At 55.9% G+C, this 24995-nt stretch overlaps 1 protein-coding gene across 3 annotated transcripts; it reads left to right on the forward strand.

Moving 5' to 3' along the window:
• Positions 1 to 1925: 1925 nt before the first annotated feature.
• PLCB2 (phospholipase C beta 2) lies at positions 1926 to 24074 on the forward strand. Of its 3 annotated transcripts, none has more exons than XM_043555672.1 (32): positions 1926 to 2383; positions 5427 to 5504; positions 6161 to 6229; positions 6866 to 7006; positions 7144 to 7223; positions 7309 to 7362; positions 7469 to 7544; positions 10017 to 10117; positions 10262 to 10428; positions 10518 to 10664; positions 10844 to 11001; positions 11266 to 11348; positions 11611 to 11695; positions 12272 to 12434; positions 12557 to 12663; positions 12793 to 12889; positions 13954 to 14038; positions 14168 to 14292; positions 14841 to 14995; positions 15522 to 15686; positions 16261 to 16360; positions 16887 to 16991; positions 17159 to 17253; positions 17377 to 17452; positions 17666 to 17731; positions 17847 to 18069; positions 18145 to 18319; positions 18452 to 18528; positions 18619 to 18714; positions 19250 to 19307; positions 19958 to 20044; positions 20390 to 24074. In XM_043555672.1, exons 1-32 carry the CDS (start codon positions 2300 to 2302, stop codon positions 20591 to 20593), a joined length of 3582 nt encoding a protein of 1193 aa, XP_043411607.1. In that variant the 5' UTR covers positions 1926 to 2299; the 3' UTR covers positions 20594 to 24074. The 3 variants fall into 3 exon arrangements, with proteins under 3 accessions (XP_043411607.1, XP_043411609.1, XP_043411608.1); XM_043555674.1 differs by having other exon boundaries at positions 1927 to 2383; positions 17690 to 17731; XM_043555673.1 differs by having other exon boundaries at positions 1928 to 2383; positions 17687 to 17731.
• The last annotated feature ends 921 nt before the right edge of the window (positions 24075 to 24995 follow it).

The following is a 24995-nucleotide window of genomic DNA, read 5'->3' on the forward strand; positions in this document are numbered from 1 at the left end:
ATGACACAGACCCTCCAGTGACTTCCCTGAGAGTCGGCTTTCCCAGGATCCCCAGCCTTTCCCTAGGAGGCACATGCTTTCCAGTGCGCCCAGCAGGGGGCATCCTTGCCCTTCTACCTTCTGCCCTGGGGGTGAGATTGGCAGGCAGCGTGGGGTGCCTACTACTCAGCTCAGCCCAGGAGCCACATTTCCCAAACTGGTTATTCGTGTGACCTCCCTGATTTTCTCCATATCCCCTCTACCGTTACTTACACGGTATTTTTCTTTGTCAATTCACATTGCAGGAAACCTAAATGTATTTTTAAAGGAAAAAAAGTCCTCTTTGATGAAGGTTTTCCTGGCTCTCCTTGCTGCGTGGTCTTCTTGCATTCTGAGGGCCGCTAGGTAGGATGAGGGCAGGAGAGTACAGGCCCCACTGAAGCTACAAATTGGGGGTCTCAAGAACTGGGTCCAGGCACTGCCATCACCGGGAGAAGATGGGTGAGGCTTTCTTCTGTGGATTAGAGCCTCTGTGGAATCAGAGCCCAAGATTGAAAGGATCAGAGTAAGGAGTACTGAAATCCCCGACTTCCTGTGGCACCTCCAATCTCATGAAATGAGAGGAGCCTGTCTCTTGTCTCTCCCCAGGCTGAGGGAGAAGGTGGGGATTGTCTTTCCAGGCAGACAAGAGGGAGGGACTTGGGTGCAGGACGAGAGGTGGCTGCAGGTGACAGGTGTAGGGTCTTTGGGAAAGGGCAAGGATTTCCCTTGCAAAATGCATTCAAACAGACCAAGAGAGAACCTGATCCCAGGGAGGGAATGGGAACTGCAGGGGCCCTACAGGGGGCCCACTGCTGGCTGGAGGGAGGGGTGATGACAGACAGAAGGCTTGGAGGGAGGGGACCGAGGATGAATCCTGAAGGCAGTGGGGCATGGAAGCACAGGGCAGTTCCAGAATGGCTTCCACAGGCTGTTGGGCCTTGTTACAGGATCCACTCCAGTAGCCTTAGAATCACTTTTCCGGGGACTATTTTTGTGCTGGGAATCCCCTTAGCTCCAGCCCTCAGTGGCCCCCATCCTCCTGCTCTGGCCCAGATTGGCCAGCAGAGGCAGTTCTAGGGCCTGGGTGAGGGCCCCACAGTTGTTAAGGGGCGGAACAAAGGCTCACATGGGACCTGGGGCAGAAAGCCAGGCCCTCAGAGGGGAAGGAAGTCCTGGGCAGAGCTCCCTGCTCCCCCAGCTAAGCTAAGAAGGGTGATAAGGAGGAGTAGGTTAGGCAAGAGGAAGTGGGCTGGCTGAGGGAGGTTGGGACTGAGCTCCCAGGGCCCAGTCAGTGTTAGGTCCATGCACCCTCAGCAGGCAACCAGAACTGAGGCTTCACCAAGCGGCCTCCTGCCCCCTGGTGTTCTCACCCCAGGCCCTGGGCACAGAGCAGAGGAGAGAGCTGGGCAAGAGAGCACAGTGGAGGTGGTGACAAGGGTTGCTGTGTGTGTGTAGGGTAATGTTGGGTTTGTGGGGGTTCTAGACCTCTGCCAGGCCCAGAGGGCCAAGAGGAGGTATGTGCGGCGGGCGAGGGGCCTGATTGCCTCACTTGTACCTCATTTTCATGGGAGGAAGCATTGAGAAAGAAGAGCTGGGTGTGCAGCAAACTTTGCTTATTCAAACCACCAAATCCCAGCTGCGCCCAACCCCACCCTCAACACCCACCTCCAGGGTGGTCCCAGCCTCCTCAGCTGTGGGAAGAGACTCCTATACTTTAGAGCCCACCTCTGTGGAGGTCCCTTCCCCTGGGGAGCTACTTACACCCTCCCCTTAGGCCCAGCTTGGGCAACAGCATCCCCGGGGGGTCCCCATATTGTTCCTTCTCCAGCTCCTCACCTGCATCTGACCAGAGATTACTCCTGGGACTGAGGCCCCCAGCTCCAAGGTGACCAGTTCTCAAGACCCGCCCCTCCGTCCTGAACAGCACATAGAAGGAAGCCCTGAGCAGGAAGTGCTGAGGCACAGGGTGAGGGCGGGGGCTTTGTGGAGGGGAGCCTAACCTCCCTGGGCAGGAGCAGTGACCACAGCCCCCCATTGAAAGCAGGGGGGAGGAGACTGATTTAAAAGACAGATGGGCCTCTGGCCAAAGCATTCAGCTCTGCCCCCAGCCACTGCCACCCGTGGGCTAAAAGAGTATCCAGACTTCCGGACCCGCTCGATCAGGGCGGGTGCCATATGAGCCCAGCCTGGCTGGCTCTCCTCCTTCGGGCCTTTCTTCCTTCCCTCCTCCTACCCACGGGTGCCTGTCCAGCCTCTCCAAAGAGGGACGCTTAGCAGCATGTCTCTGCTCAACCCTGTCCTGCTTCCCGCCAAGGTGAAGGCTTATCTGAGCCAAGGGGAGCGCTTCATCAAATGGGACGATGTGAGTGGGGCAGGGGCCGTGGGCTGCTGGGGCACTGGGGTGGTGGGAGCCCTGTTGTCAGGGGCCTTGTTGGGGTGGGTGGGTTGGTTTATGTCTTCTGGGACCAGGCGCCTGTGTGGCTTGGCCAGGCAGCTGACACAATGGCCTGGATAAACAAACCTGGGGGTGAGGGTATGTGGCCCTGAGTGTGTGTCCCTGGACTGCAGGGGCTAGGGCTCTGTGTCTGGATGTAAGAAGAGGATGGGCTGCCTGGGTGGTCACAGGAGGGAGTTTGTTTGGGTTTGCATCTGTCCTTCCCCAAAGCCCCCAAGACAAGCAGGATTTGTTGTTCCTGGTCTCAGTACTAGTGGAAGAAAGTGCCCCAGAGCTGAGGCAGGGGCAGAAGCAGAGGTGAGCCAGGCCCCTATTCTTGGCACAGAGGGTGCACTCTTGCTCCTCCCCATCTGGCCCTGCCCTGGCCCAGGGGAGCCCCACTCTTCCCATAGCTGCCGTGGGGCAGCTACACAAGGCCGGGGGACCCTAAATGAGAACTGGAGGCTTCTGCTGGGAAGGAACTGATTGACTTCTGCTTCTGCTGGCTGTTTTCAGCCGGGCTCCCTGCCACCCCCCTATCTGCAAGGAAAGGGGGAAACCACTGCTTTGCCTTGTATCTTTGTTTCCGCTGTCTGTTCCTTCCCAGACTGGGACCTGCTTCCCAGACTCTGGTCCTCCTGGCCCCTGAAAATGTGTGGCGACAGGCCAGGGACTCTCTTGGGCAGTGAGAATAATTTGGGGTCCTTTGTGAGGCTGCTAGGTGGGTCCAGTATTGGAACCACTGTGGGCTGATCCCAGGAAGGGAACTGGAAGGCTCAGGGGTGTGTGTGGGCGGGGGGCCTTGGGGCTGGTTCATTCTTACAGGTGGGATGAAGGGGTTCTGGGTCTGTGAGTTAAGCAGCCTGGGGCTCTACATTAGGCTGAATAATCTGGTTGCCATGACTATGGGTAGGAGGCCCTGGCTAGATGCTTTCTGCTTCCCTAGAAGTGGTGTGGGGGATGTGGCATGGTGGTGACATGTCCCAGGAGACTGTGGAATGGGGGAAGTGGCTCAGAATGAAAAGTGAAGTGGCCTCTCTCGGTTCCTCTGGGAAGTGTGTGTAACTTGACTGGGCAGAGGGCCATTGGTGGGGGGGGGGGCATGCTAGCTGGCCTTCTCTGCAAGCCAGTACCTAGGTAGCAGGTTGCCCCCCTCCCTTCCCTGGGGCAGGGCAGAGCATGACCCCAGGAGCCTGACCTCCATGAGCAGGGATCTCCGAAGCCTAGTCACGGGGCACATGCACCTGTGAGACAGGGCTCTGCTCAGACTGCCTTTGGCCCAGCTGGCCTATGACTTGAGTATGTCGTGTCATGTTGAATAAGCACAATGCAAAAGATGTAATCAACTCCCAACTTAATTTTGTCTCCCACGGTCCCTTTACAGTGTATTTGGTGGGAGAGGCTCTTCTCCTGCCCATGGAAGGAAACTCAGCCAGTCACAAGAGATTCCATTTACTCTTGGGGAACAGACAATCCTATGGTCACTTCTCATAACACCCAATCTTATTTCGGAAACTAGTTATAACTCAAAACTCAAATCTTACTTTGGATGACATCTTCTGCCCTCCTCCTTCTAGGGATGGTTTTAGGTGGACTGCATGTGCTCTGCGAAGGCAGGATTCCCTGATCTTCCACCAAGCTCTCCAGACCATGGGTGCAGGGAGAGATGAGGGAGAGGGGACCAAAGTCCTTAATGAACAGATGCCATCATCAGTTGGCTCATGCTTTCTGAGCCTGGCAGAATGTTAGGCTTATTCTTTCTCTAGTGGACACTTTTGAGGATTCTCCTCAAAGTGAGGAGACCCTCCTTCCCTAAGCTGGTGGTCCCTTATGTAAGGGTCCCTCTGCCATCTCTATTTCAGAAGGTCGCTCAAAATTACTTCTTGGAATCCAGTTACCACTTTCAGTTTCCTATGGTTTTGGACTCTGTCCCTCTTTCCCACAGGCCTCCTCTAAACTTCAGCACATACTCTTGTGTTCACTGCCCCAACAGACTCTGAAGTTTGGGTTTATCTAGCACAACCAGCGTCTCAATGCCTCTGACACTCGGTTTCCTGGGCAGGAGTCAGACCCCAGTCTGCTTTGCCCCACAACTGCAGGGGTGACCAAAGCTTTCTAAGTACAGTTGAAACCCCTCACTAGGTTTAAAGTGAGGGGTCAGCCCCCACCGACCCTCCCTTTGGGAGGGAAGGGAATGGAGTTCACAACACAGCTTTCTCTAAAATTATCCCCCTCCCAAATTGTTTTTTTCCCCCATACTCTAACCACCCCTGACCTGAGAACCTTGTTTTGACCATTGCCTTTGAAAATTCTGCACTTGGTGTGATTTGGTGTGCAGCAACTACCATGCCTTATTGGAAACTTCAATTTTACCATCTTGTTTTATATGCATACGAAGACCATTAAAATGAAAGATAGCCTGTGTACTCTGTGAGTGGAACAAGAATTTAGAGCCATTCACTGGCTCTTCAGCAGACACGAAGCACTAAGCTCATGGTCTAGCGCATAAACTTATGGCCTAGCTTATGCTACAGCACAGGCTTGTTTCCCTGGAGTCCATAAGCCCTTGGGGATTTTCTGGATGGGCTTCTAGGTGTGTGAACACACACACTGTTATAGCATGTTTCTGGGAAGGCTTTTCAGAAGAGGAGAGACTTGGGGTGCTCTTTGAAGGTATTTCAGGCAGGGTTGGGTTCTTAGGCTTGAAGGTGGGAATGCACTTGGTGTCTATGGGACAGTTGGATGGATTGGTGGGGAGTGGTTTGTGGAGGGGAGATGGTGAGCTCTGAAACTCCTGGCTTGGGCCAGGGAAGCTTGGCCTGAGGTCTCAGAGCAGACAGCTAACCCCTTCTGTCTTTTGTTTTTCCTTCCTTCCTTCCTTCCTTCCTTCCTTCCTTCCTTCCTTCCTTCTTCCCTTCCTCCCTTCCTTCCTTCCTTCCTTCCTTCCTTCCCTCCCCACTTCTGTCTATAGGAAACCACAATAGCCTCCCCGGTTATCCTCCGCGTGGATCCCAAGGGCTACTACTTATATTGGACATACCAGAGTAAGGTGAAGCAGCCCCTACCTACCATGGCCCTGAACTCCTGCTGATCTGTTGAGTCAAAGCAACCTTTTGATAATGTAGGGGTGGAGGTGTGAATGCTCAGGGAATACAAAAAGACCTGGAAGGGTGGCTCTGGGGGATCTCCTGTGGGCAGAGGCTATTTGCTTTGGGAGGGAGGATGCAGTCACTCCAACCATGGCTGCCTTGGGCCAAGATGTTCCAGACTTAGCATCCCTTGGAGAGAAAGAGAGAGAAAGGAAAAAGAACTGCCACTGAAGGCACACTCTCTACCTGTTGTTCTGGGTAAACTGGGGGCTCAGAAAGATTAAATAGGGTCTCAGTACCTGGATGGAGGGAAGGGAGTGGAACCTAGGGAGAATCCAGGATAGCATGGGCAAGACCACAGGCTATACGTCCTGAGTAACTTGAATGGCCAGGGAAGGAATGGACAGAGGAAGGGAGGAGCCTCCTATGAGTGGGGAGAACCTGACTGGTGAGAAGGGAAGGGTAGGGTCCAGGCCACCACAGATAGTCTTGGCATCTACAGAAGGCAATTGGTCAAGATGTGAAGGGTGATGGAAGTTCCCTCCTCTCTGCTCTTCATTCTTGACTGACCTTTTTGTTCTCATCCCTTCTTTGCTCCTACCGGGACACCCTCCAGGAGATAGAGTTTCTGGATATCACCAGCATCAGGGATACTCGCTTTGGGAAGTTTGCCAAGATACCCAAGGTAGGTGGGCCCAGTGGCATCCCAGGCTCAACATGGCCACAAGCTCTGTGGGGTCAACGCAGGAGTCCCTGTGGGTGTGGGAAGCCTAATCTCTGGAGCAAGGGGAAGAGTTCCCAGACTGGGTAGCCGGGCCTCGTCCCAGAGCGGAGGAAGGGACATGGCTGCTCCTGAGCTTTCCAGAGCTTTGGTACCATAAACAGACATGTCGTGTGATCAGTTCCTGCCCCTAGAGCACCCTGGACTGTTTGGGTGGTACTGCTTGTGCCCACCCCCTCCCCATCTGGTTTGCCTATATATGCCTAACGCCAGTAGGAAAAAAGGAGGAAGGGATTGGTGGGAAGCTGGGTTCCATGAGACTGGGACCTGAGAATTGATCTTCAAATGAAAAGTGGCAAACAAAATACACAGGACTCCCAGGCCCTGCAGCTAGGTTAATCTCCTCCTGTGGGCTCTCCATCTCCACTCCGGCCCCTGGAGTCGGGGATGGGAAGGTGCGGAGGCCCATGACTCCTCAGATGGGGATGGGACTCCGCCCTGGGTGGCCATAGTTCAAACGCTGAGGGGAAGGGACAAGGAGAGCCACAGTGGGCCAGGGATGGGGGCATACTTCTGATTCCGTGTCGCTGCTTGCTGCAGAGCCAGAAGCTCCGGGATGTCTTCAACATGGACTTTCCTGAGAACAACTTCCTGCTAAAGACGCTCACTGTGGTGTCTGGCCCGGACATGGTGGACCTCACCTTCCACAACTTTGTCTCCTACAAGGAGAACGTAGGCCAGGTGCATGGTGGGGGCACACCTCGCCTGGGGTGGGCACCTGGGGTAGCCTGGGCTTCCTGTGAGACAGGCCAGGGTTGCAGGGGGTGAGGGCACCTGTGTGGTCAGGGGTCTGACTGCGGTGCCCTGGGGTCCTGCAGAACTGGGCTGAAGATGTACTGGCTCTGGTCAAGCACCCGCTGACAGCCAATGCCTCTCGCAGCACCTTCCTGGACAAAATGTAAGTGCCTGTCTGCCCGGCCTTGGTGTGTGGGGTTAAGTGTGCCAGCCCCAGGGCCTAAGTGAGATGCTTTCTGCCCCACCAGCCTGGTAAAGCTCAAGATGCAGCTCAATCCCGAAGGGAAGATTCCTGTGAAGAAGTGAGTTTCCCCAAATCTCTTCCCACACTTCGCCTCAGCTCCTCAAAGCCTTTCCTCTCCAGGTCTGACCCCTGTCTTTGCCTGGTGCCTTTCTCTGCTCCTTCAGTTTTTTCCAGATGTTTCCTGCTGACCGCAAGCGGGTGGAAGCTGCCCTCAGCTCCTGCCACCTCCCCAAAGGCAAGGTGAGTGGTTCTTCTGCCCCAGCCCACCCCCTCTCACCTGAGCTGGCTGTGATAAGAGGCCCAGTGTGGCCAGGTCTGGTCGGGGGTGGTGAAGGCAGGGATGATGGCACAGCCCAGCCAACAGCCCCAAAAGCCAGTTAACCCTAGAGCACTGGGTCCTGATACTAGGCACAGAGACAGAACCAGGGCAGTGGGGGTGAGGTGCCTGGATCCAGAACAGGTTGGTCTACACCTCCTACTCCTGGGTGGCTGTGTGGGCAGTGGGCGGTGGACTGTGTTCAGGGCAAGCAGGTGGGTGCATCCCCATTCTAGCCTTGGAATGAAAGGTGAGAGTGAAAGTTCTCACCTAGAGGAGGGAGATAAGGTCAGCAAGGATGACCAAGGGCAATGTGCAGGGGTCTGAAATATGGGGAAGGGGTTAGTTGTGCAGTGTGGGGAGAGGAACAGGCCAAGCATTGAAGCTGTCAGGACACAGCCTTTAGCTTAACACAGGAAAACATTTTCCCCCTTCTGGCTAAATAATTTAAAATTACAAGCTGTATGCAGGGTCACCCCATGAGGGGCCTTACGTGGATTACAAAAAAAGGAGCCCTCTGGGCAGATGCAGCCCGAGCCCAGTATTCTTGCCTGGGTAGGGGAGTGGATCTCAGTCCCCTGTGCCCATGGGGGGCACTGCTTGCACCCCATGGAGTTTTGTCTCCTGATAAGAAATTGTTATCTTGTAAATAAATAAAACAAAGACCTCATCGATCACCTGTCCACATGGGTCCTTGGGAGACTACTCCCCCTCCAGGCACAGCTAGTGACTCCTTGATGTAGTCAGTCAGAGGAACGCAAGCATAGGGTTAAAGACAGGGTGGAAATGGGCTCCTGCAGAGGGCCCTGCAGCCGGTACTGCTTGCTGCACATCCCCTCTCCTGTTCTCCTGCCTCCTGAGCTCCCACCTTGGCTAAGTCCCCCTTATTTGTCAGCTCTCCTTGTGTCCTGCTAGGACCCACTGACCCATCTTTGCTTGGAGCTGATAGGTCCAAGACCCAGGCTTAGGGAGATAGGGGCTGGCTCTCTTGTTCAGACCCTCTGCTCCAAACTATGACTGATGTTGGCCTTCCTGTATGATCCTGGAAGACATGGGATGGGTTTTTCTGGGATGAAATGCAAAGGCACAGTATCCCTGGAGACCACTAGTCTACTTTCAGTTTCTGCTTCTATAAAGATCCCTAAGCTGCACATTTCACGTAAATGGAAGATACAATATGTCAGACTTCAATCATTTAGCGTGAGGATTTCAAGGTTCTTCCATGTTGTAGCACGCATGAGTACTTCATTCCTTTTTACTGCTGAGTAATGTCCCGTAGTTTGGACAGACCACATGTGGCTTATGTATGTTCGTTAGTTGATGACATTTGGGCTGTTTCTACTTTTTGGCTATTTTGAATAATGCTGCTGTGAACATTCGTGTGCGTGATTTTGCCTGGACGTATGTCTTCAATTCTCTATACCTAGAGGTAGAATAGTTGGGTCATGTGGCAACTGTCTATTTAACATTTTGAGGAACTGCCAGATTGTTTTCCAAGGCGACTGACCATTTTACTATCGTACCGGCAATGTACGAGGGTTACAGTTTCCTCACCAACACTTGTTGTTGTCTGTCTTTTTAAAATTGTTGTCATCCTGTGGGAGTGAAGTGGTATCCCATTGTGGTTTGGATTTGCATTTCCCAAATGACTAATGAGACTGAGCATCTTTTCATGTGTTTACTGGTCATTTGCATATCTTCTTTGAAGAAATGTCTATTCAAATCTGCCTGTCTTTCCACTGGGCTATTTGTCTCTTTGCTGGTTGAGTTGTCCCTTTACTGGACATTCGGTGTGCAAGTATTTTCTCCTATTCTGTGGACTTTCTCACTTTCTCGATGGTACGCTTTGAAGCACAAAAGTTTTTAATTAGGGCGAAGTCCAGTTTGTCTTTTTTGTTATTGTTCCTTGGGTTCTTTGGTGTCTCTACTATCGTTGAACTGTCTATTTCTCACTTCAGTTCGGTCAGTTTTTGGTCCGTGCATCTGGGGGCCCTGCTGTTCCGTGCACTGTTTACATTCAAGTTGCGTCTTTTGGAAAAGTTGTCCTCCACTTAAAAAAAAAAAACAAAAAACGAAGACAGCTCACTGCTCTGGCAGCAGCATCACTTGCTGCTAACCTTGTTTCCTCCCTGCTCTGGTCATCCCTAGTTCTGATCCTGCCCCAGCCAAGGGTCTAGCCTGTGTCCAAGTTCAGAGGCAAGGCAAACCAGCTAAGCATGCTTTCTGCTCAGCAACCAGCACCTTGAGAAGCCAATGCTTGGGGGTGTACCTGATGCTGCTCGGCCCGCCCTGAGCCCTCCCTTTGACAGGCCCCCTTGTGCAGGGCTGGGCCTCATTTGTGGGTCTTAGCACTGAGAAGGTGGGACAGGAATGATCAGGTGACTATCCCCCCCCAGAATGATGCCATCAATCCTGAGGACTTCCCAGAATCCGTCTACAAGAGTTTCCTCATGAGCCTCTGTCCTCGGCCAGAAATAGATGAGATCTTCACTTCCTAGTGAGCTTCCTTAGCTGGGCTGGGCATGGGGAAGGGGTGGTGGCTAAAATCCCACTTGCCATGCTGGGAATTAGGGGGCTTCTCTGGAGGAGGCGGTGGTCCGTGCTCCCCGGCCCAGGGGCCATAGACCTCTCTGGCCTGCAGCCATGCCAAGGCCAAGCCCTACATGACCAAGGAGCACCTGACGAAATTCATCAACCAGAAACAGAGGGACTCCCGCCTCAACTCTTTGCTGTTTCCGCCTGCCCGGCCTGACCAAGTGCGGGGCCTCATCGACAAGTACGAGCCCAGTGCAATCAACGTGCAGAGGGGTGAGGACTAAGGGAGCCCCTCATCCCTGTGAGTCTGACCTGCTCTGGCAGCTGGGCTGCAGCCCTCACAGCTTTCCCTTGCCCTCCAGGCCAGCTGTCACCTGAGGGCATGGTGTGGTTTCTCTGTGGGCCGGAGAACAGTGTGCTGGCCCAGGACAAGCTGCTACTCTACCAAGACATGACACAGCCACTCAACCATTACTTCATCAACTCCTCACACAACACCTACCTGACAGGTGACCAGGGTGACCTCACTGTGACTTCTCCTTTTACGGGGGTTGCTCCTATTCCCTGAATCCATCCCTTGCAGGGATCGCCCACAGGCTGCAAAAGGACAGACTGTGTTGGAGAGGGCTCGGACGAGCTGGACCGGCCTCTGGTGAAGCCCCCACCTCTCCCTTTTGCTCTGGTGCAGCTGGCCAGTTCTCTGGCCTTTCCTCGGCAGAGATGTACCGCCAGGTGCTGCTGGCTGGCTGTCGCTGCGTGGAGCTGGACTGCTGGAAGGGCAGGCCCCCTGACGAAGAGCCCATCATCACCCACGGCTTTACCATGACCACAGACATCTATTTCAAGGTCAGACTCAGTGTGTGGAAGCTGGAGGCAGTGGCACTAGGGAAGGGCCCTGGGCCATAAGTTTTCTGGGGGTGCAGCTAAAAGGAGGGGGGAGGTGGGAGGCCTTGACCAGTGAAGGTACTAGAGGGGACCAGAGGAGACAGGGCCAGCAGTGGCCCTCCAGTTCTGTGTGTGTCCTGAAACTGGGGAGTGGGGACGGGTGCCTCTGGGGGTGGGGGGCCTGGAGCACCGACCTCCTCTCGGCTGGGCCCCCTTCTCCTCCAGGAAGCAATTGAAGCCATTGCAGAAAGTGCTTTTAAGACCTCCCCCTATCCTGTCATCCTGTCATTTGAAAACCATGTGGACTCGTACGTATCAGACCTGTTCAGCCTCATTCTCTCTTGTCCCCATCTCCTGCCTGTAGCTGCCCTCTCCCAACTGTCCCCCACCTCTAGCCATGCCCTCCAGCTCTCTCCCGGGTTTTATAAGTTCCTTGGGACCCCAGGCTCTCCTGTCTGTGTCCCTGCCTCCCTGACCTCCTGTACCCCTGATGACCCAGGTCAGGGGCCCAAAAAGATGGACAAGAAGGGGGTAAAGCTGCTGAAACCTACCCACTTCTGCTCCTTGCAGACCCCGCCAACAGGCCAAGATGGCTGAGTATTGCCGGACGATGTTTGGGGACATGCTACTCACAGAGCCCCTGGAAAAGTTCCCAGTGAGTGGAATTTGCTGTGGGGCATCTGGGCCTGGGGGCTGGGGTCCCAGGACAGGGTCAAGGCCAGGTTAAGGAGGCAGATGTCCCCAGAAGATGTTGGGGTTTATCCGGGAAGATTGTGGGACCAGAATCTTATCATCTACCATGTGTCAGGCACCGTGTTGGGCTTTGGGGCTATGTTAGCGACAAAGACACAGTTCCAGCCCTCAGGTTGCTTACCTTTTGGTGGGGAGACAGACAAGTAACCAGGTCGTCACAACCAGGGGCTGCTATGGAAGTACTTGGGGATCAGGGAAGTCTTCCTGGAGGAAGGGATGGCTAAGCTGAAATCTGAGGGGGAAACTGGATTATTTTGGTGAGGGTGGGGAAAGAGTATTCTAGCAGCTGGGCAAGAAGAGTGTTGTCTGAGGAACTGTGTACGTTGGGTCAGGCAGGAGCACAGCACACAACAGGATACGATGGGATGAGAGGCTGGAGAAGCAGGCGGGCCAGATGGAGCACAGCTGGGGTACAGAGTTGCTGATATTGCACCCTGAAGGGGAGGAGTTGGTACTGACCCTCTCCCCTCTCCCTCAGCTGAAACCAGGCATCCCCCTGCCCAGCCCCGAGGATCTCCGAGGCAAGATCCTCATCAAGAACAAAAAGAACCAGTTTTCTGGCCCAGCATCCCCCAGCAAGGAGCCGGGTGGGGAGGCTGAGGGCGACTGCCCACCCAGTGCCTCTGTGGGTGAGGGCACAGGTGAGGCGGCCTGGGAGGGGGTGTGTGGGAGGGGGAGCATCTGGAGGGGGAGAGAGGGGCTGGGCCTGGAGGGGATGTATGGGGTCCCCAGGCCCCAGTGCTCATGGAGCTGCGTGTGGCAGCGTGGGCTGGTGAAGAAGGAACAGAGCCGGAGGAGGAAGAGGTGGAAGAGGAGGAGGAGTCGGGAAGCCTGAATGAGGAAGAGATCAAGAAGATGCAGTCGGACGAGGTGTGTGGAGGGCAGCCCCTAGCCCCTTCTGCTGTGTCCTCTGCGGAGCCCTCCAGGTGCGGGCAGGGGGCCACCTCCCTGGGTTCTGTACCTGCCCTCCCCTTCTCCACCCTCCCCTCTCTTCCCTAGGGCACAGCGGGCCTGGAGGTGACGGCTTATGAGGAGATGTCCAGCCTAGTGAATTACATTCAACCCACCAAGTTCATCTCCTTTGAGTTCTCTGCCCGTAAGTAAGCATGAAGCGGGAGGAAGGTGGTAAGCTGGAGATGAGGCCAGATTCAGAAGGCCCTTAAGAAGTGCATCCTGACAGCAGAGCAGCTTGATGGGTAGGGAGAAGAGGAAGAAGGACCCCCCCCCCTTCCTTGGACTTGGGGACCCTGTCTATAAATAGCCAGCAGAGGAGTCAGGCAAAGGGCTTGTTTAAGTGGCAGTGGCTCCCAGTTTCCCGGCCCTGTAGTGAGAAACTTGGCACCTACCAGAATGCTCTGGAGTGTCTCTGTGACAGGCAGGCCACTTATGACAGGCCATCTTAGCCCTGTTGGCCTGAGGCTCCTGCAGCCTTCTGCAGGTGCTGTGGCTCCCAGGGATGAATGGAGCCTCGGGCTGGCCCAAGCCCAGGAGCCCTGTTCCCTCCCCCACCTCCTATCTCCCCACCCCAGGCAGGAGAACTCCCAGGAAGGGCCAGAGGCAGAGGCAAGGGACAGTGCACATCTGCGCCTTGCACCCTTCCCCTCCTGTGCACACCTATGCTGTTTAACTTCAACTTCTCCTGACACAGGCATAATGCATTCCCCTCATCCTCTGGGCATACCCCCCATGTAAACACCTCTTTCTGCACACACTTGTGCAGTGTGTACCTCTGCAACATTGACTCCTCATTCCTGGACCTGCACCCTGCAAACTCACCTGTGCTCAGCCATGGCGTGTCCGGTCCTTGATGTATATCCTCCCTCCCCTGCCCCCAGCCCTCATGTTTAGATATAACTTGCATGCTCACTGTCTGCATATCACAGCATGTTCCTGTACCATCCAGGGCACACACCCCTCACTCTGCAGGACTGTGGCACACACCCCATCCCTGTGCACGTCTCCCACATATACCCTTTGCCCCCAGCACACCGTTACCCACATGGATCTGCACATCAGCTTGGCCCCCTACGCCCTTGGGCCTCAGTAGAAATGCTGGGTTGAAGGGATCTCTGTGCTGGAGGGAGCTAGCCTAAAGGGAGGGGAGGAAGGAGGGAGGAGGACAGCCTGACATGGGCCCCCTGCCCTTTCTCTCCGACACAGAGAAGAACCGAAGTTATGTCATCTCCTCCTTCACAGAGCTCAAGGCTTACGACCTGCTCTCCAAGGCCTCAGTGCAGTTTGTGGAGTATCCTTGAGGCCTCAATAGCCAGGGTCCCTGGTGGGGGTGGAGGGTTGGGGACAGGGCTCCCAGAAGGAGCTGTTGGGTCCTCCTGGCGTGGGCGGCCTTCGGCCGGGCTCCTAAACTCTGAGGCAGCTACAACAAGCGCCAGATGAGCCGCATTTACCCTAAGGGCACCCGCATGGACTCCTCCAACTACATGCCCCAGATGTTCTGGAATGCTGGTTGCCAGATGGTTGCCCTCAACTTCCAGACGATGGGTGAGGGTACTCCTAGGCCCCTGAGAACCTTCCCCTGCCTCCTGCCTCTCCCACCTTCACCCCATCCCTGTGGGGAGGGGGGGTCTTTAGAACAGCTCGGTGTCTTTAGAACATCAGTGTCCTGATGTTTGTTCAGGCTGTGGGAGCACGTGCAGGTGTGTGAGCAGTCAGGGATCTAAATGCATTAGCTCATGCCTATATGATTGCACGTGTACGGGTATGTATGTGAAGGTGCCAGGGTGCTGGCGTAGGTTCTGGCTGCTCTGCCTGAATGGGCCCATCGAAACACCTGCTTCGCTGGCCTCAACTTCCACAGCGAGCTGTGGTCTGGTCGCGGCTTTGTTCCTGCTGACTCCAGGTTGTGGAGCTTTCCTGAGAGATGAGACACCCCAAGGGAACAGGCTAGGTCATGAGAGACCCTCATTCTCACAGTCAACCCAAGCGCCCCATTCACAAGATAGGAGAGAGAGGCTGAGAAATGTAGGACACAGAGACTGGGTGCAGACCGAGGGCCGGGCCTTCCTCACTGAGTGCCCCTGTCCCCCCAGACCTGCCCATGCAGCAGAACATGGCGCTGTTTGAGTTCAATGGGCAGAGTGGCTACCTCCTCAAGCATGAGTTCATGCGCCGGCCAGACAAGCAGTTCAACCCCTTCTCAGTGGACCGCATCGATGTGGTGGTAGCCACCACCCTCTCCATTACGGCAAGGCCCTGAGGTGGACAAGTGGCCGGGAGGGCTGGGGACTTGAGGAGAAAGACACGAGAGCTCTACTCCTCCCCTCCCAACCCCCCTCCCCTGATATCCTGAAAACTTCAGCCCAAGCCAGTTCGTGCAGTAGCAAGTTGCCTTGGAAACTGCCTCCTCCTCAGCACTGGAAGCTGCCTCTTGGTCCCCATGGAAACCAAGGGGAAGGGCTGAGGCTGGGATGGGGGAGGGGAGAAGAGTAGGCAGAGTGGGTCCACAGGAGCCCCAGGCCCTGGGGGAGGGCACTGTTCCTTCCTTGCCAGGGGAGGGAGGTGGGGAGGCCCCCATTTCTTCCCTGAATGCTGGAAGCACCTGGTCGCCAAGAGCTTAGCTGTAACCCTTGAGCCACACAGCCCCAGCTGAATGGGGCTCTTCACAGTATGCAAGAATGGATGCTTTAGCCACAGGAGCTGGAGGCCCCAGGTGCTAGGGAAGGGCCTGGGTGGGCGAGCTGACGCAGGCCTCCCATGGGCCCCACCCCTAGGTGATCTCTGGGCAGTTCCTGTCAGAACGCAGTGTGCGCACCTATGTCGAAGTGGAGCTGTTTGGCCTTCCTGGGGACCCCAAGAGGCGCTATCGCACCAAGCTGTCACCCAGTGCCAACTCTATCAATCCTGTCTGGAAGGAGGAGCCCTTTGTCTTTGAGAAGGTGGGGACCTAGGGCAGGGGCTGGGGTCTGTCCCTACTTCTTGGCCTCTACTTATAGAAAAGAGGAACTAAATAAAGGGACTTCCTTCATCCTCTCCCCTCCCCTCCCCTCCCCTCCCCCCATGGCTTCCTGATTTTTAAGAGTCCCAAATCCACGTTTACAGAAATTTGTGAGCAGGTGCGTGCGTGCGTGCGTGTGTGTGTGTGTGTGTGTGTGTGTGTATGTGTGTATGTTCATGTCAGGATGAGAGGCAGAAATGTGAACTCCCAGTCGAGGGTACAGAATGCGACGGAATGGTGAGGGTCTTTTGCTCTGCTCCCATTGGATGCTCATTGGCAAGGCTGTCAAGGGTTGCCTGCACCAGGACCCCCGAGCCCTGGGCTGCATACCCAGCCCTTCTCCCCTGCGTGGACCAGCCATGGCATGAGCTGAGAGGATGCCTATGTGTGTGGCCTAGAGTGTGCCAAATCTGGTAACACCTGCCATGTTCTCACACTGACGCTAAGACTTCTGAAGCTAGGGAGGTAGGTAGGTTGGCCACCTCCTAGCTTGTCCTGTCCTGAACTCTCCTTAGATCTTGATGCCTGAGCTGGCCTCCCTCAGGGTGGCTGTAATGGAGGAAGGCAACAGATTTCTTGGACACCGCATCATCCCCATTAATGCCCTGAATTCTGGTAAGGATGGAGTCCTTCTTTGCTGTTGTCAGCCGGTCTGAGACGAAGGCCAGTGTTAGGAGCCTGTCCAGAGGGTGGGGCTGCTTCAGGGAGGTGGCCCTGAGACCTTACCTAACCCTCTCAAGTTATCAGCCCTAAAGAGTGTGGCAAGAATAGGAAACTGACAGAGGTGGGGCCTCTGCCCACCTATCAGAATGTCTGTAATATTCTGGAACTACTGGAGCAATTTCCCAAGTAGCTGATACTTACTGGGCACTTAAAATGAGTTAGGGCTTATAACACGTTCTCACTTAATGCTAACAATAACCACATGGGTAGACCCTAGTCACCCCATTTTCACAGCTGAGGAAAATCTCAGAGATTTAAACTAATCTGCCCAAGGTCACACAACCAGGAAGGTACGGAATCAGACTCAGGCTCTGGCCTCTCTGACTCTAAAGCCGGGAGTCTTGAGTAACTAGCTGCTCCTGTGCAGTGCTGGGCAGCAATGAGCATGGCTTACTGCCCACCCTGCCATGCCCAACAGGCTACCACCATCTGTGCCTGCACAGCGAGAGCAACATGCCCCTTACCATGCCTGCGCTTTTTGTCTTCCTGGAGATGAAGGACTATGTACCTGACACCTGGGCAGGTAGGAGGCCCTTAGTATGTTGGGAGCCGGGATCCACTCACTCCCCCTCCCCCTCCTCAAGCCAGCCTCCAGAGTGGGGCAGGACAGGGCATCCTGGGGTAGGTGAGGATGGGGGAGGCTTCCAGGTACATCTCCATACCAGGCCAGTGATGCCCCTCTGCACCCAGATCTCACCGTGGCTCTTGCCAATCCCATCAAGTTCTTCAGTGCCCACGATAAGAAGTCTGTGAAGCTCAAGGAAGCCATAGGAGGTCTGCCTGAGGTCTGTGTTGCCTGGTCCAGGAGCTTTGCCCTCTGGGAGGGAAGATGAGGGAGGAGGCAGAGTCCTAGGTTGAAAGACCAAGAGATGTTGGTGCTATGTTCCGAATCTGCTCTCCCTACACAGAAACCCTTCCCACCGGGGAGTCCGGTCGCCGGCCACGTCAATGGGGCACTGGTCCCACTGAGCAACGGGTCTGCAGGTAAGCATTGCAGGGTCCTCCCACAGACTGGAAGGGCCTCGACCTCTCCAGCCATACCCACAGCATCCCCCCCAAATAGACTTTCACCTGGGATGGGAACAACTGTGTGAGAAGTCGCAGCGCCAGGAAAGTGCGCTACAGGGGGCCCATAATGCCACCCCCCAGGGAGGGGAGAGTAGCCTACAGAACTAATCCCGTCCCCGCACCTCTTAGCCCACGCTGTGGCTCTTGCAGCAGCCGGGGCCAGGGCCAGGGAGGAGGCCGTGAAAGAAGCTGCGGGTAAGGCCTGCTGAGTCCGAGTGATCTTGGGAACGAGCCTGGGGAGGGTCCTAGACTCCTGCGGGGTGGTGGTGGGGGTTCTGGGAGGCGGCGCACCTCACCCCGGCCCCCGCAGAGCCACGGACGGCCAGCCTGGAGGAGCTGCGGGAGCTGAAGGGCGTCGTGAAGCTGCAGCGGCGGCACGAGAAGGAGCTGCGGGACCTGGAGCGGCGCGGCGCGCGGCGCTGGGAGGAGCTGCTGCAGAGGGGCGCGGCGCAGCTGGCCGAGCTGGGGCCGCCGGGACCGGGGGGCTGCGGGGGCCGCAGGCTCGGCGCGAGCAAGGGCTCCCGCAAGAAGAGGTAAGGGCGGCGGCGGCGGCGGGCCCTGCCCTCCGAGGAGGGCTCAGGGCCTGTCCCCACACGTGGCCTCCACAGGACCCCGCTCTGCGAGGAGGCCGCCGGGGCCGCGCCGAGCGAGGGCCGCGAGGGCCCCGAGGGCGCGGACGCGCGCGCGCGGGAGCTGAAGGACCGCCTGGAGCTGGAGCTGCTGCAGCAGGGCGAGGAGCGGTACGAGTGCATCCTGAAGCGCAAGGAGCAGCACGTGGCCGAGGTGCCCGGGCGGGGGAGGGGAGGGAGCCACAACCCAACCAACACCACCCCGTCCCCACCGCCTCACAGCAAAGGGCTCCTCTAGCCAAGCTCATCCTTGCACAACCGCCCCCCCCCCCCCCACCTCCCGCAGCAAATCGCCAAGATGATGGAGCTGGCCAGAGAGAAGCAGGCTGTGGAGCTGAAGACCCTCAAGGAGACCTTGGAGACGTATGATTGCCTCCTGCCCATGCCTGACTCTTATCTCCCAGGAGGGCTCAGGCCCCTCAGAACATCTTCCTGATGCTTGTCTTTCTGCAGTGATACCAAAGAGATGAAGAAAAAGCTGGAGGCCAAGAGGATAGAGCGGATCCAGGCCATGGTCAAAGTCACCTCGGACAAGATGGCTCAAGAAAGGTGAGCCCTGGAGGGAGGCCCAGACCTCACACTCCAGGGCCGGTCTGAGAAGGGACCACTCCAGGTGGGAAGGGGCCTGACTACAAGTGGATCCTGACTTACTTTCCAGAGATGTGCCTGTCCCCTGGATTTCAAAAGTTAATCCCATTTCTGTCACCTCTGATCAGAGTGTCCTCCTTAGGCAAAACACAGAAGCCATCAGAAAGGAGAATCAAAATTCTCAGAAAGGAGAATTTAAGGGAAAACCAATCATACAAAGAGGGAGGTGCAATCTTGGGACAGTAGCTCCCCCCACCCCCACCCCCCCCACACCTTGTAGGACAGTGCACTTCAGTGAGGAAGCCCTTTCCTCAGACAGTCCCTGGAGCTCCCAGTGGCCCCTCAAGTCCTCCTTGGGTCCCCATGATTACCCCCTCTGGCTGGTTCTGCTCTTAGGGTGGAGTTCTCATTTTGTCTACACACTGAGGAGACTTGGTCTCATTCAACTCTTCCTAGGGGCCCCCTGCCCTCTCTGAAACTCTGATCACCCCAACAGGCTGAAGAGAGAGATTAACAACTCTCACATTCAGGAGGTGGTGCAAGCCATCAAGCAGGTGTGTAAGAGCTGTGTCCTTCACACACACACACACACACACACACACACACACACACACATACACTACATAGGAGGGAAGGGGTGGTCCCAGGCCTTTACTTTGCCTTTAAGAGATGCACAGTCCAGAACAGGCCCTGCAGCTAGGGATGGGAGGAGGCAATGAAGAGGAAGAGGAGTCCCCAGGCTATCCCGTGGTTCTGGCCTTTGTGGGAGGGTGGGGTACCAGCCTAAGGGGATCTGTCTATGGCCAATCACTCTGGATGGAAATGTTAAGGGGCTAGATGGCCAGGGGAGGATGGGATGTGAGGGGGGCTTCCTGAGGCTCCGAGAAGTCAGAAAAGGAAGGAAACCCTGCTGAGAATGGACCTAACCGCCCCCCCCCCCCCATTAACAACACTAACACAGCTCGCTTTTACTGAGACCTGACCTCATACCAGGCTCTCAACCAGGTACTTGACTTGAACTGTCTCATACACTCCTGCACAATCCAGCAAGACACACTATTCATTTTACAAATTTGAAAGAACTGTTTGAAGGGTAACAAATTTGTCCCCAGTCTTACAGCTGGTTAACTGGGACTGTAGCTGGATTCCAAGCCAGGTTGCCTGTCTGTGCTATCCTGATTCCCTGCCTCTCACTCCCACCCAGATGACAGAGAACCTGGAGAAGCACCAGGAGAAGCTGGAGGAGAAGCAGGCAGCTTGCCTGGAGCAGATCCGGGAGATGGAAAAGCAGGTGACAGGGACCACTACCCTGGCCACCAGCAGAGTTGGCCTGCCCCGGGGAGCTGCCAGTCAGGGGATGGGGTGAGGGGAAGGGGACTTAGCCTTCACTGGTGGACCACAGGCCCCGATTCCCACGGGGTCCTGGGGCCCTTTAAGAGGAGGTAGTTCTATACATCTCTTTGCCTGGTTGGTACCCCCTTCCCTGAGAGGTTCCCTGATGGTCTCCACTACCTTCCACCTCCCACCCCAGTCTCCTGGGAGCTCTAAACAGACTGGGCATCCCCTTGTCTGACTGTCCAGAGAGTGGGCGGTTGGCCCCTTCTGAGACAGGTGGTGATCTTTGCTGTCCCCACAGTTCCAGCAGGAGGCACTGGCAGAGTACGAGGCCAAGATGAAGGGCTTGGAGGCCGAGGTGAAGGAGTCAGTGAGGATCTGCCTCAGGGACTGCTTCCCCTCTGAGGCCAAGGACAAGCCTGAGAGGTCCTTTGGGGCCTTCAAGGAGCTGTGTGAGCAGGACCCACTCACAGCAAAGGCAGATGCCCAGGAGAGTCGCCTCTGATGCCCCCATCCCACTGGGACATTCTGTAAGGACATTTGCTCTTCTCTGGGATGTGGCTCCATCCCCCTGGGAGGAAAGGCCCCCGCATTCTAAGGCTGTTGGAAGCTGGGGCTCCCTTGGACTCTGGAGCCCCCTCCTGCAGCTAAGCTGGAGGAGGAGGCAGGAACCTGGTACCATCAGGGCAGGGGCCTGTCTGGGTTTAGAGGCCCTCTCCAGTCGGACTTCCTGCTCTTCATCCCTCACTTCTTCCTCTGAATGAGTGTCACAGATTCGTTGAGGGCACAAGAATATGGACTGGGAGGCAGGAAATGGGGTCCTGGCCCCACTCCACCTTTCCTAGTGAGCAACCATTGTGGCCCACTCCGGACTCACTGTTCTCACCTGGAGGGTTAGGTCTGGCCACCTGGAACCTCCACTCTAGAACCTCTAGTTCAAGCAGGACCAAACTCCAAACCCTGCTGCTGTGAGGCCCCATCTCAGACCTGTCCTGAGTTGGCCTCCTTGTCAGCTCCCTGATGTGGAGCCTGGCACTACCTCCAAGCTCCCTGGGGACAGCTGCTTCCGGGATCCCAGGCTGAGGTCCCTTCCCTGGCCTCCTGCCTGTGGGGGACGGAAGGCTGACATGGAAAAGCTGCCTCAGATGTCTGGTCTCTGAGACACTGGGCCTCTGGCTCACAGGGAGGGGCCAAGGAAGGCCTTTGGGACACTCTTCTAGGCCTGGGGGCGGGGGGTGGTTACTTCCTAGTATGCACCCCCACGCAGGCTGCCTGACAAGGTCAGTATCATTTTCTCTCCTGCCTTTATGAGATTTATTTATTTTTTCCCCTTCTTACTGCTACTGAAAAGAACCCTGTCCCAATATTTCCTGCCTAAGCCTGGTCTCTGCTCTACAGCTAAGAAATGGGAGGCAGGGGTAGTATGCTCCTGAAATGAAACAGCCTGGGGAGTAAAATAAAAAAACCCTTTGGGAGCTGAACCCCAGGATGAAGTCCCTTCCAGAGCCCAGTGGAAAGGAATGGCCCTGCCTCTGGGCACGAAGGGGATTCACTTCCCCTTCTGGCAGCTCTGATGCCACAACCACTGGAAAATGAGGTCACTCCTTTTCTCCACCCGCCCCCAGATGTGGGCTTTCCTTGTCTCCACCCTCAGGGCTTGCAGCAGAAGAGCCTATTGCAAAGGTGCCCCCCACCCTCTTGGGGAGCTGTGAACCTCCAGGCCACCTGGGCCCCTTTAGGCAGACTTAGAGTGATCACATTCTTAGGCCCCCGTGGTAGTTATGGTTGAACCCAACACTTGCTCGACAGGGGCTTGGGGGCAGCTGTTCGCTGCATCTGTGGCATGGTCCCAAATCCCAAATGGGAATAGGCACTGGCCTGGGAGAAGCCAGGTGGGGATTGATTCTGGGAAGAGGTTGTTTTCTTATCAGAGAGTTATAACAAATGCCATTAGCTCTGAGCACCTGTGCCTTCGAAAAATAAACAGAACCACCGCCACCACCCTCCATACCTCTGGGGGCCAGACCTCTGGGATCTCAGCATTCCCGGGTTGCAGGTTGAGACTAGGGGTCCTGCTCATTCACAGCAGTAAGGCCTGTCATTGGCACGTCCAGCTTGCATACACACTGGATACAGCCAAGGGTGGGACACTTGTACCCCAGAGCAGTGTGCTGTCTTTAGTTCTCCTGCTGGGCACTCCACTGCCCCATCTCCCTGCCGGCCCAGGGGTAGAACCGTGTAGGGATGAGGATCCAGGCTAGACGAGCTCACTGACCCAGGCACGTGGGCATAAGCCAGAGCCAGTGCCAAATAGAGTCAACTGGACAGTCCCCTGTTTTTGCCCGAGACTGCTGAGGGGAAGGAGAAGCTGCCTTCCCCGAGCCTCTCAGCCAGACCGGGCAGTTTCTGGGCTCCCCAGTGTGGAGCTGGGAAGCCCAGGAATAGGGAAGGAAATGCAATCCTGCCTCTTGGAGAGGCCTCTGCATAGCAGGTTGGGGGCCAGCCCCAGATACCCACCTCCCTGCTTTCTGTCCTCTGGGAAAAGGGCAAGGTGCCCCCCTGGGAAAATGTCATAGTCTTTGGGCCCTGGAGATGAGTTAATCTCTGGCTGTAGGGGATGTGCAGAGGAGAGGTTGATGCCTTCCCTCAGGGCCCTGACCAGGTGAATTCCTGCTGTGTATCTGTGGGGCTGGGGCAAGGTTCCCCGTCCATTCATCATGCCTCAGTTTCACCTTTTACATGAAGAGAAGGGTCCCCGCCCCTTCCCAGTCCCATTGCTGACTCAGATACTAGAGTCCCCTGCTGACTCACCCCACCCCCTGCACCCCCCCACCCCCTCCCCGGCTCTCTGGATCTCCCAGGCATGTGCCACCTGGCCCAACCCTGCTGAGCTGGTGCAACATGACAGGGTGAGGGGGCTGGTGACACTTGAGGGGGAAAGAAAGGGGTCTGGGAGGGGCGCTGGCTGCAGACAGAATGACAGACTGCAGACCTGAGCCTAGCGCCTCTGGGAGGAAGCTCTTTTGCCAGCCTGGGGCCTGCCCTGGGGAGAGGCTCAGCAGGTGGAGGGGAGGAGAGTGTGGAGTGCCTGCCTGCTCCCTGCCTCAGCTCCATCTCTTGTCAGCCTTCAGCTCCCTAAGCGACAGCTTCTAATTCTGGCTGTTGGGGCCTCTGCTCTGCAGCACCGTCTCAGCTCTTTCCCGCCCCCCCCCCCCCCAGTTTTGCTATTTCTTTTCTCCTCAGAACCTACTGAGCCTACGGAAAAGTCAGAGCTAGGGCTCCAGGGCCTGAGACCCGCCACAGGCCTGACTGGCTTGGTGATGACAGATGGGGCAAATGCACTGGCTGCTCCTTCTAAAGAGTGGCCAGCATGGTGCTGTCTGCCAAGCCAGGGTGGAGGCCCTGACAGGAACCTCTGGCTCCTGTGCTTCCCTGGAACTGTCTCCATCCATCCCAGGAACAGAGGCGGAAGCCCCAATGAGGAGGGAGTCCATGGTTCTTTAGGACAGAGCAGTGACCCATTCCATGTTCCCGCTGCTTTTCTCCTCTACCTGGGGTGTGTCGCTGCCTGGCGTGTCAGGCGGGCCTGCCACATGCAGATTCCAGGGTTACCTCCTTCCCCGACTCTGGAAACAGGAGGGAAGAAAGCAATTTCCCTCATGCTGCAAAAAGGGGAATTGAGTCATGAAGGGAAGGAAAGCCTTTCTTCTGCTGAGGTGGGGGGGGGGGGAGAGCTTTCCTGCACCCCCACTGGGGTTGGAGAGTCTATACTCACCCTGAGGCGACACCCCAGGAGGGGCCCCCATGTCTGGGGTGGGCGAGTTTGGATTTTCTACACTCTGAATAACCGTGTAGCTCTTTCCCTGACACTCTCTAGCTTGATCTTGCCAGAAGTAGGCAGGGCTAGTATTGTCGGCTTCATTTTGCAGATGAGACAATGCAGGCCTGGAGCCACACTGCTAATAAATGCCTTCAAGCTGTGACTTGACTCCAATGTCAAATGCTGTGCCCTTTTTGTGACACCAGGAGAGAAAATGGGCAGAGCAGAGGGATTAAAGAATGAAAGAAGATAAAGGGAGTGGGAGCTTGACAGTGTGTACAGGTATATATCACATGCACACACACCACCACTGCCACCACTCCCCCCCCCCCCACCGCCCAGAACAGAGGGGTGTGGGAGTCCCCGCCCCATAGCTGGGCTCAGGATGCCAGTGGGCATCCCTGAAGCCTGGGAGCTGGAGAAAGGCAAGAAGCCTGGAGTGCAGGGTCCAATGTGCACTTTGCCACTCACCCATCTGAGCCCACTGTCTTCTTTCTGGAAGGGCAAATCCTCTCCTTGCCCAGAACCTTTCCACAGGCGGCTCCTGCTGCAAAGCATACTATCAATGCTCTGCCCAGGCTCAGGACACCTTTAGGATTCCCTTAATTTCCTGTCTTCTATAGGAAGGTTCTCAGTAAAGCAGCCCTCAATACTGTCCCCTACAGGTGTTTTTCTTGCTTCCTGGCCTGGCCTCAGTAACCCTGTCTGGAATGTCTTCCTCATTTCCTAGCAGCCAGATCCCCCACAGGCTTGAAGACCACCTCAGAAGTCCTGTCTTCAGACTTCCTCCAGAGCCTTCTCCTCCCCACAACTCCACCTTTTCCTCTGAGCACTGTCTCAGTTTTGTATTTAACCATGTATTGAGCCCTTGGTGATAGCCTCTACTTTTTTGTCCCGGTCTTGTCTTCCCTGCTTGGGAGGGAAGGTCTCTTCGACCCAGAACTGAACTTCTGTGTTTCCCCGCAACTGCGAACACAATACTTGGCTCATGAAAAGTCTCAGTAAATTCTGAAGCTGATACCTGATTCTCTTCCCCCATTCATCCCCCCTACACACACACCTACCCTCTCAGCCAAACCCCCCACCC

The sequence above is a fragment of the Prionailurus bengalensis genome, chromosome B3, assembly GCF_016509475.1.
Source record: "Prionailurus bengalensis isolate Pbe53 chromosome B3, Fcat_Pben_1.1_paternal_pri, whole genome shotgun sequence".
Classification (NCBI taxonomy): domain Eukaryota; kingdom Metazoa; phylum Chordata; class Mammalia; order Carnivora; family Felidae; genus Prionailurus; species Prionailurus bengalensis.